The sequence below is a fragment of the Manduca sexta genome, chromosome 5 (genome assembly GCF_014839805.1).
Source record: "Manduca sexta isolate Smith_Timp_Sample1 chromosome 5, JHU_Msex_v1.0, whole genome shotgun sequence".
Taxonomy (NCBI): domain Eukaryota; kingdom Metazoa; phylum Arthropoda; class Insecta; order Lepidoptera; family Sphingidae; genus Manduca; species Manduca sexta.
The window spans coordinates 1,834,721-1,846,003 of record NC_051119.1 but is presented as its reverse complement, the minus strand read 5'-3'; the positions used below and the strand labels follow the sequence as shown (position 1 = coordinate 1,846,003).

Genomic DNA, 11,283 nt, shown 5'->3' with positions numbered 1-11,283 from the left:
AAATATTGTTTGGTATTCCCCTGCTCGCCATCATGAGACGTGGTATGTTAAGTCTCATTATGTCCAGTATTTACACTGGCTACAAGTCCTTCAAACCGGAACACAACAATGACTGCACACTGTTGCTTGGCGGCAGAAATAGACATTGCGGTGGTACCTACCCAGGCGGACTCTCACATATGAGAAGTCTACCACCAGTAAATATATTGCAATGTACAGAAGACAACGTGTAGTGGGAATATCGGCCCATATCTTTCTTACGCACGTATTTTAATTCCTGATGACGTCACGTGCGCGTATTACGTCTCTTTTCTCGCTTCTTGACACTTTTCTATTGATATTCAAAAGACTAATAACTTGTTGATTTTTATCCGATTTTGATCAATCTTGCTGTATTATATTTTATAAGAGGAAAATTTTTTTATAAAAGGTTACAAGAGCAAAATGTTTCAAATACCCCATTCTGACATATTACGTATATATAAAAAACTTAAATTAAACTTATGTGTTAATTATTATGCATTGACGAAGTTGTCCATCATGTAGGGTTATCGCATTATAGGGGGCGCTGAGTTTCACAGGGCCTGATATCCTTGGGTCTACAATAATTATAAAGTCGAATATTTAATGTAAGTATTCGAGCTTTCAATGGCATTATGTCGTCGCTCTCGATTTTCCTTATTATGTTCAATAGATGACTATATAGTAACGTCTAGATTGGTTCGAAATAGTTACTCACCCAGTATATCGTGTGGGGGCAAAATAATTTTAATTAGTATGTTCAATAAGTCGTCAGCCACAACAAAACCTTATCAAGATCTAATAGACTTAATAGTAGGTGCAATGAAATTATCAAGCCTACAAAATAATATATGGACATATTTTCACAAAGATTTTATTTACCGCAGCCGTCCTTAAAGAAACAACAAATTGTAACTATGTATAACTTATTCGAGATAGTATTTACTATAGAGCATACTTATAAGTGGTTGTCACGAATTGCACAACATAAATATAGTTATTTTATAATTTATACTGAATACTGATATCGTCACTTATATTATTATGTTGCCTATACAGACTTGGGGTAGTCACCCACATTGTCTTGAGTACGTCCGCACTATGAGGAAAATGCGTGATGGGAATACCATGTCGGTTTTTTAAGATCGCTGCGGTCGGAAATTATCGTTGATTTATAAATTGCAGTGGAAACTTAACAAGGGTACACAAACAAGACTGTCTTGGTGACGTTTTTGTATTGTAGAGTGTCTTGACAAAGTCTTCGGTTCGAATCCGGGTCAGACCAAAATAAAAGTGACTAGATTTTTCTATCTTTAAAATTACTTAGTCGTAGCTCGGAGTCAGGAAATTGGCGGAGTGATATCCTCGTCTTTCGGAAAGCACGTAAAGCCGTTGGTCCTGCGCCTGATCTCTCTCAAGTCTTTACCGTCTTATTGAACTATGAGAGTGAAGGAACAGAGATCCTTGTGTATTGCACACACTTATGCACTATAATATCTCCCGCGTTGCTGATCTCCGTTGAGATTGGCTGCCATGGCCGAATTCGGTTGGGAAGGGAAGAAAAGGATAGGATCTGTCATGCCAATATTTTATTTGTCTTCTATTAGCTTCAACAATTGTAGAAAGGCGTCTAGGCTACTACCTCTGATTCTAGAATTTGTTTTCTCTTTCATGTAGGATGGAATGAGCATTTAGAAAATGAGTACGTATATCAGTTGCGTTACTCTCCACTCTTTTGGAGATACAAGCAGTTTCTCATCGATATATATGTAATACGTACTGGATTTGGCGTTCCGAACATTCAATGTGTTCAAATGTATTCCATTCAAACTGACTGTAATATGGTCAATATTGACAGCTTGTGGTTGTGTACGGAGTGGCGCTCATGAAATAAGAACTCGAGTGTAAGTGTAAACCTGGATTTGAATAATAAATATTAGTCAAATAGGTAAAATTATTTGTTGTTCAAGTGAATAAATAGCTTATAACAGGGACGTTTTGGTTGCTATTTTAGTTCAAATTTTGAACAAATAGTTTATATGGACGTTCGTGTCTATAGAATATACAATCAATGCAGTTTCTCGATCTGCGAGTCGGATTCAAGACTTCACAGTTCTCTACCCAAATTCACTGCCTTAGTAAAATAAACGATTATAAAAACAACATTTCAGATTAAATTATTTATTTAATTACCACAATATTATCACACAATCATAATTTATAAAAAAAAAGTCGCATTTAAAAAAACCTATTTAATATATGATGGGATAAAGTTCCTCCCATATTTTAAATCGGTCTTCAGACATGTTCTCCTGGATCGTCAGCTTGTCTCCAAAGTCCAAATACTTCCTCTGGTCAGGCTTCATGACCGGCCAGGATAATGAGCCCAGCTCGGGCGTGTCAGGTCGCGGGTTAGGGTCCCTGAAAATGAGAAGAAAGTTATTATATCTTTGTTTTGGCTCCATTTTTCTTTTTCCAGTTCTTCGCTTCTTTATACGACAAGAAACTTTGTTTTATAAAAAAGTCTTTGTAAATATTTCGATATTGATAAGTGCAGCAAAAGTAATTTCTTTTTTATATATCATATGTAATGTTACCTTCGTATGACTTTATCAAATACAATGTTGTTCGACTGGTTGTTTTGTTCAGTGTAGAATGTAAACTATTTAAGAACGGGATGTGTAATTGCATATATCGTATCGAGCTGTATCATAAGACGATTTATCGTATCGTAGCGAGAAATCCTACCGTTTCCACTTACCCGTATCTGGCGAAGTTGTACCAGATGGCAGTCAACTCGTCCACCTTGTGAGGAGTGGGGCTGGAGGGCTCAATCAGAGGGAATTGGTAGCTGAGAGAGAACACGTAGATCATGTCGTCGTGGTGAGCAGCACCTACAGACAAGTGAGATTTAAGCATGGAAACATAGCATGTACGGGGTAGGCAGATGTCTTAAACAACATATAAACGATGCGGCTTCCTTGATATTTATTTTTGTCAGACTATAAAATGAAGTCATTATATACACATAAAAATGTATTTGGCGAATTAAGTGTACGTAAAAACAAGTGCTTAAAATGTATCTATATGTGTGTTAATAAAGATACAAAACGGTATAAGTATCTATGTTGCACTTTCTTTGTTTTGAGAAGGTGCATTTAAATCTTAACATCACCCAAAGGTAGACTTCTAGATAAAGCCTAAAGTAACAAAACCGTCTATTTGTATATAAAGTCACAGAGTATTTATAAAATTATTAATAACACATTTGAGCAGCTGTCATGTACTAAGAGCTCAGCATGGGCCGTCTAGAATCACTATATATAATCTAATTGAGTATGAAGAACGGTTTTACCTAACGGTTTTCCAGTCTTCGGGTCCTGGTAGTGGCTGTTGTTGCCAATGTAGCTGAACTGGTAGTAGTACACAGGGTGCTTTGAATGGAGGCACATCAGGTTTGCCAATCTAAGTATAACAAACAAAATTTAAAACAAAACTATTACTGCCATAGCAATTGACAATAAGCTTTATAATCTGATAATTAACTATCACCTAATCTATCATCTACTTCTGGATTAAAAACTCTTATACCCATAGCGTTAACAGGCTTGGCTACTGTAGCCAGTAACCATATTTTTTTTTGTTTAGCTTAATCTCAAAAGCTAAAACTAGAAATATTTGTCCATGATTACGTTTGTAAATTCTGAAGTAGCTGATTATTGAGAATGTTTATATTTGTTTCCTAACTTCATCTCTCTAAACTTAGGTAAAATTCGCATATCCTTGTATGTTTTGAGCTACTTGCCTGTGCACCCCAAATCCAACAACAGAGTCTCCATACAGTGTCCCGAGGTTTTTAGCGCTGGCTTCATCGTTGACCAGCGGTTTGTTCTGGAGGTACTTCTCCTTTAATGTCTTCGCGACCGTCTGGATGTTTTCCTCTGGCAGTAGGAAAGAGAATGGAGCAGCTTGCTCGAATTGCGAGTTCATTCTGTCGGTCAGGGTTTGGTTCTGCAGGATGGCTGGAAAGATTTATATTTATTTTTATAGATTGACGCCTTTTTATCCTTTGAAGGCTAAGCAGAGGTGCAACTAGTGCGTCCATTTTTAGTGTTCCGTCTCATGCTGTGACCGGGGAGCCATTTTATCACATTTAATCACATATCTATATTGAAATTTAGACAATATCCAAGTAAAAAATAAAATTACACCTATCTGCAAATACAGCAAAAGTACATTTTATAAATACATTTAAATAAGCTCACAGTACGCTTTCCAAAAGAACTCGTGCTTGGTCTGGCTGATGATGTAGGGGACAGTGTGCATCTTCCCCTGGCGGATGGCGTCCAGCGGCTGCATGGTAAGGAACCGCTCCTGACCGAAATCCTGCTCCACCACCGCGCCCCACAGACCAATAGGGTCTCCGGCGCTGTCCTGGTTTTGAAAGATATAAAATTGATACCAAAAAACTGGTCGTGAATTTTGCTACGGATTTAATAGTTTCAGAGACGCTTTGAGCTTCATCGCTTGGTCTCTAAAGGAGCAGTGGGGGACAGCATAGTCCTTTGTTATACAATTACAGCAAACAGCCCCACTACACCTAATGGTAAGTGAAGTAGGATCTAGATAGACTATCGATGGCCAGAGCTGATTTTCCGTCGCTAGGCGACATGCCCGCCTGTTTGTAATCTAGTAAAATTAGGAGATTTCGAGGAAGGCATACGTATATTGTGCCGTGTATGGTGATTAACTCGCCTTAGAGCTTGTTGTTCTCCGATATCATTTGGTATGCAATCCGCTTGTCTGACCAGAAGAGTCACGATCATAACGTTTTAATAAGTTCTAAATACTGCTAATATTGATTTATCGAATGGTTTTCTCATTCTATGATTTAATCATTTAATTTATCGCAGCGTAGGCCCCTCACGAGATGGACCGACGACCTGGTGAGGGTCGCCGGACTCCGATGCATGAGGGCGGCCCAGAACCGGTTCCTGTGGCGCTCAATGGGGGAGGCCTATGTCCAGCAGTGGACGATTCCCAGCTGAAATGATGATGATTTAATCAAAACTATTTCACTTACAAAGAACCCTGTGAGTGAGTTTCCAAGTTCCCTCCAAGTCTTAGTGTTCAGGCAGTCTAAGATAGCTTTAGTGCTATTAGTGGGGCAGTTGAGAATCTCAGCCTGTTGTTTGGCAAGATGGAACTGATGTTTGGGTGTAGGCGCCTTGGAGACTGGAGAGGCACTCATTGATATACCCCTGTGGAAGAGACCTGAAACAAATAAAATTAATAGTAGAGCCAAGCTTGATTGCGATGAAATTTGGTGATGAAAATATACAGTAGGACTTTTGTATTCGGTAACTTTTTTCCGCGGGAATCACGAACAAAATTATTAGTTTATACTAATTAAGATTAAGCAATTAATTACGCTCAGGAGTCCTATACCCTGTTATAGTGAATACCTTTAGACATGGGTGATATCATATGCAGCATGACACTGATGGAGCCAGCGCTGCAGCCAGTGATAGTGACGAGGTTGGGGTCGCCTCCAAACGCTGCGATGTTCCTCTGCACCCATCGGAGCGCGGACACCTGGTCTTTGAAGCCGTTGTTGCCTGGCGCGTATTTATCACCAGCACTAAGGAAACCTGGACAAAAATGTAAATGAGGGTTTTTTACCTAACAGATGTCGTCAAGAGTGAGAATTGGTCTTATCTATGATTTTATTAAAACTTATAACGCGCCGCTATCCTAGCCGATGACATCGGGCGTTTCCGGAAGTATTCGACTGCGCGGGCAGGCTGGCATAAGAGAAGATATGTCATGCGGCGACTATTCTATTATTCTCTCTTGTTGGACGTTGTCAAAAAATGTCTTAAATTGTATTCTGTAATTATTTTGCTAATATACTGTTTACTGTAAAAAGAGCGTTTAACAAACTATTACCCAATAAATGTTAACAGATCTGTAACCTATTAAAGAACTAAAGCAAGCATTAATTTTAAGATTACAATTAATTTAATTTAACTCTTTTACACCTTGACTTGTTATCACTCCTTTAGTTCTTGTTACTCCGTGAGGTTATTTTGCCCGTTAATTTTCGCCTCTAGAGTTCCCGGGCCTCTCAAATTGTTTTGGACTCTTTGAATTAGTTTACACTCCGTGCGTACGTTACCTAAAGAAGCAAGTCGATAATTGATGGCGACGAACACGACGTCCCTGTCCAATAGGTAGTGGGGACCGGCTAAGTCACTGCGGCCCGTCATCGAGTAGAAACCACCGGCGTGGATGAAGAAGATCACCGGCAGGGGCTTATCTCTGTTATAAAAATAATTATTTTATCAGCCCTATATTATATACTGCCCCACTGCTGAGTACTGAAGAACAGTATACTTGATGAGTACCACGTGCGCACCACGTAGTATCTAATGACTTACAAAATGGTAACGCCCTAATATTGTTGAAAATAAATCCATTTTGCGGTCAACGAGTCTGTCAAACTAGAAACCACAAGTGATTCACTTTCACGCAAAGATTTGTGCATTTTGTGATTTTCTAAATCATAGGTAGAGAAGACAATTTGACCCATTTGTTTTGTTGTATTTGGGAATTATTATATCTACACGACACAATTTGTAAACGAGAGTTGGTTACATATAAGTCCCAATTTCCACTTTTAATTATAACAATATAAAAATTTGCTTGCATTTATTTCATAGAGATATTGGTCTTTTTCTTAAATCTAATTGAAATCAGCAGTAACAAACCAACATATTGAATGCTTAATAATATCATAAATATGAAAGTAACTCTCTGCCTATTTGGTCACGGTAAAAACTCTGAACCGATTTTAACGAAATTTTACCAATTTTTGAACAGCAAGAAACGACACAAGCTACTTTTTTTAAGCTATTTTAAAATACTCACACTTTGTTACTAGGCGTGTACACATTTATGGTTAGGCAGTCCTCATCGACGTAGTACTCTGGCCCGGACCACTGGATGGGCAGGGGACACGCTGGGCCTTCCTTACTCGCGTCCACCACATCTTTATAACGCACCATGTCTTTTGGAGGCTGTAGGGGATATATTTACGGGTAAAATACGGTGCTAACTCAGGGACTTTTTAATATAACAGGGCGGCATAATTGTGATGTTTGACGAGGGATACACAACTCTCGTCAGTCGACACAGCTAGATCCAAGTCCACTTACCATGAGGTGCAATGAAGTGCCTTACTCGTGCCATATACAATAAAACCATAATTTTCTATTACTGCCTATTGCCAGCCATAAAATAAAACCATAATTTTTCATTACTGCCTATAGCCAGCCATAAAATAAAACCATAATTTTCTATTACTGCCTTTTGCCGTCCGTCTACTGAACTGACGTGAGGCTATGGCCAGCGTCAGCAAGGAGATTGACATTGTCCCCGTAGATAGCAAGATTAAGATCGAATGCGTTACATAACACCTATCATAGCTGACGGAATGAAGGCCAGAAAATCCCACCTTAAAAGCTTTATGTTCTGTATGCTTTAAAAAACTCGCAGGATATCGCTGGATCCAAGCCGCTTCTAACGGGTAGGGCTGGAAAAGTTATGGGAGGCCATATTCGGTAGAGGACTTCTTGGTATTGATAATGAAGTGCGGCGTACGCATCACTTACATCACGCCTTTATCTCTGACGGATTAGGCAGATGCAGACATGGCACCCACAATGTGTTTCGTTTTATGGCGAACCTATCGTTATATCGGACACAAATATTTGACTCTGCGGTGATATTAAGCAGGAAAGACCAATGTCCTTGCTCGACCCGGATTACACACGGGGTTTCAACGCGGTTTTACCGCAATTACGCGATCAAAGCATGCGTGCAGGATTAAATAGCACAAACCTGGAATCTTAGCTGTCCAATGGGCGGCTCCGCGTACCTGATCCCACGGTACGCCTGGAACTGTCTGCCGCGCCGGGTGCTCATCCACGACCCTCGGAAAGTGCCCGAAGGAGACGTCGTCACTGGGCCATCGTCAGGTTTTTGGGTCGGTGCCACTGGTGATGAATATAGACATTTATTTTTGAAAGGGAAAATGACTCCACTGGTAAGAATGGAGTCGAAATAACATTTTCAAGAGAAGAATGGTAAGTGGAGCGGCGTCCAAGTATTCAGGGTGGATTCATAGCGACGTTACTAAGTATTAATTAATAAAATAATCAATAATAAAGTAATAATGTTGAAATATAATTACTTAAGGGATTTTAATGTGATAAAATTTTAGTTTTACTTCCGACATTCGAAGACTTTGTATCCTTCATGGTTACGACTGACGAGACGGATATTGTTCATGTTTCGCGTAAACATAAGAGGTTATTTTTGTTAACAGTTACTTACATTGAATATATTCTTTGTAAAATATAATTACAAATATTTTTGGTTATTTTTTTAATATCAGTTTTTCCTATTTGTTTGGTAATATATTAAAAAAATTAGTTATGTTAGTTAACTTTTATTTTCATGATTATCACTAGCTCCATCCATTTGCAAAATAATTATCCCTTGCCTTTCCATTGGAACGGGCTACAATATTATGTCGACGCTATGCTGTAGCAGAGCTGAGAACGTAACGAAGATGCTTTTCTACAATCATTAACGCTAATAGATATAAAAAAATCGAAAATGACGCTTCAATAGTATTTAGTTTTACAGAGTTCATTGACAGTCTATGAATACTAAAAAACTTGCATTTAATTTGTGTGCATAAATTAAGTAAATTGTTTAAGATAAGAATAATTAAATACCCAGGATAAAGAAGTAAAAAAACTATTATGCAGCATTGTGGTACCGTGTATGGGCTTTGCACCGAGACGACCTCTATTCGATTCCCTTTCGGGACATTGAACCAGAGGCGAGCTTCGGAGACTGCGAACGGGGCGACCGACCATGCCGTCAAGAGACCTCACGCTTGCATGAGGCACAAAGCAAGCAGGTAAAAAGGCCTCAAAAAAATCTGCGGTCCAAAACCTCACATTAATTAAAGAACTACAACATTAAAACGGCGCATTAACCAAAACGTAAATCATATTTCTGCAATATATTATCTATACTTCGGCTCTTGATTTTTTTTTATAATTTAGATATCGTTTTATTAATTTTATAATGAAAATATGTCTTTCTAAAGAGCACTCTGGAAGGAACTACGTACGATGTTTCCTATGCGCTACGTTTAAAACTTCTTCAAACGATAAATTTCAGATATGGCTTCGGCCTTTAATTTGTAATAAAAAGACGTATAAAAGAAAGGACAGACTAGGCTGTATGACTGAGAGCCTTTGCCTTCTCCTACAGGAGTAAATCAGACCAAAAAAAAAAGATCAAAAAAGGGTGTAATGCTAGGCAACGGCTTGGCTTTCCTCTTCCCTTGCTGACATCCATAGGCGACGGGAACCGCTTATCATCAGGTAAACGGTTACCTCGTCTACCTTCGAAATCAATAAAACATCCTGCGATATAATGTGCGATGTAATATTGTACCTGCCGTGCGTAGTGGCGTTTAGTCTCGACATTCATGATTACGTACTAAATATTTTTAAGTATATTTTAATGCCAGTACGGCAAAGTGACCCCACTGGACCTCATGGTTATGGGAGTGAGTCACGGTCAACTGACGAGAGATGATTACCCCTCGACAGTCTACACAATTATGCCGGCCTGTTGGAACCGGATGTACACAGGCTGATCCCGGAACGCGACACTTACATAGGCTATTATAGCGGGTTTTAACACCTTGTGTCCGGTGGTCGCTATCCGGAGGGATATAAATATATTCTACCATCAGCAATACGTATCCACTGCTTTTGCTACACTTAGAAAATGTATAGAAATCTTACTTAGTCCTAATTTATTCCGTAATATTAATCCGTAGTCCAATAGGATTTATTTGGTTCTTAGAGAGTGTAGGAATCAGGTCGAAATTGTAATGCCCGTTTCTTCCTTTTCATTATTTAATTTTTTACTTTTCTAGAGGCCAGTTCACACTTCTCAAGTAACTTTTATATAATGATTTCTTATGTTTACGCGAATGTTAGACATTAAAATTGAAATTAATTTTAATAACTTTTGTATGACAGTTATTGTATAAAACAGCTAAGTAATAGTACCCGTTTCATTAACACTTTGGGAGCATAGATTAGAGTATGGCTTCTGTATTTGATCGCTTTATATACATTTATGTGTCGAGTAGCATTTACTCAGAAGTTTTAAAACAGACCTCAATATCGTAGTATAGTCGTATAAGTATTGTTTATTGTTAAACTGACCTGCAGGCGCCTTGTCACATCCTGCGCGTACAGCGACCAGCGCCACGGTGACCAACACTATTTGCGACCACATCTCGCGATGGTCACACACACAATAACCCTTGGTGACTAGTTACTCACATTTATATCAACAGCTTGGGTTATTCTCAAACCGACACTAATTATGCAAATGTATAAATGAAAAGGTTTGTGGAAGGTGTTTTTAATGTTTGTTAGAAATCGCTGAATTTGTTGTAATTTGGGAGAAATAGACTAAAGGATTAATGTACTTACATTTATTTATTTCTTTATCTATTTATTGACTCTTTATTGCAGCACAGAGAAAAAAATATACAAAGTAGAAAAGAGACAAAAGGCACATGTACAAATGGCGGTCTCATCGCTCTAGGCAATGTCTTCCACACAACCATGTTTATAACCATGGTTATAAAATGAGGAATAGAAAGAGAGAAATACATACATAAATACACATATAACATATCTACATAATTACATCTACATTCTGTCTTCGAGAAGTATTCCGGGTCATTTATTTCGGAAAATCTTTGCACTTGGACGAAACGTGCTACACTAGTCAACTATATGGGGGATTTAGGCGTCGCGCAGACGTTCTTGTAAACAATACATTATGAAACGGACGATTGCTTCAGTGACTTCAGCAACCAATAACAGCCAGCAGATGACTTGACTTTCGCGGGACGTCCACGTCAACGGAAGTTGCACCAAATGCGACCTTAAGAGACATGAAGTCAAATCCATTATCTTAATGATTTCTTAAGTTTACGCGAATGTTAGACATTTAAATGAAACTATTTTACGAATTTTATCGCGGTTTTAATATTTTTCTTTTCTCCCGATGTTTCGAAGACTTTGCAGCCTTCATGGTCACGGGGGGGACTGAGGTGTTGTTCATCCGCAAAGTCAGAGTTACAATATCTAC

At 38.6% G+C, this 11,283-nt stretch overlaps 1 protein-coding gene across 2 annotated transcripts; it reads right to left on the bottom strand.

Annotated features, from left to right (window-relative positions):
* Positions 1–2,186: 2,186 nt before the first annotated feature.
* On the bottom strand, positions 2,187–10,435 carry LOC119191009 (esterase E4-like). Of its 2 annotated transcripts, XM_037444733.1 has the most exons (12): positions 10,344–10,435; positions 8,870–9,034; positions 7,924–8,078; positions 6,952–7,100; positions 6,200–6,342; positions 5,487–5,672; positions 5,105–5,295; positions 4,287–4,455; positions 3,827–4,043; positions 3,377–3,486; positions 2,783–2,915; positions 2,187–2,442 (listed from the first exon to the last, which is right to left on the bottom strand). In XM_037444733.1, the coding sequence occupies exons 1-12, from the start codon at positions 10,414–10,416 to the stop codon at positions 2,274–2,276; spliced, it is 1,860 nt and encodes a 619-aa protein (XP_037300630.1). In that variant the 5' UTR covers positions 10,417–10,435; the 3' UTR covers positions 2,187–2,273. The 2 variants fall into 2 exon arrangements, with proteins under 2 accessions (XP_037300630.1, XP_037300633.1); XM_037444736.1 differs by lacking the exon at positions 8,870–9,034.
* Between the last annotated feature and the right edge of the window lie 848 nt (positions 10,436–11,283).

Bases quoted from the DNA above. Each gene is read 5' to 3' on its own strand.
- LOC119191009 (XM_037444733.1), bottom strand. From the start codon at position 10,416: ATGTGGTCGCAAATAGTGTTGGTCACCGTGGCGCTGGTCGCTGTACGC. The intron at 9,035-10,343 runs GTCAGTTTAACA...TTTGGACCGCAG, and splicing joins ATGTGACAAGGCGCCTGCAG to ATTTTTTTGAGGCCTTTTTA. The intron at 3,487-3,826 runs GCAAGTAGCTCA...TGTTATACTTAG, and splicing joins GTTGGATTTGGGGTGCACAG to ATTGGCAAACCTGATGTGCC.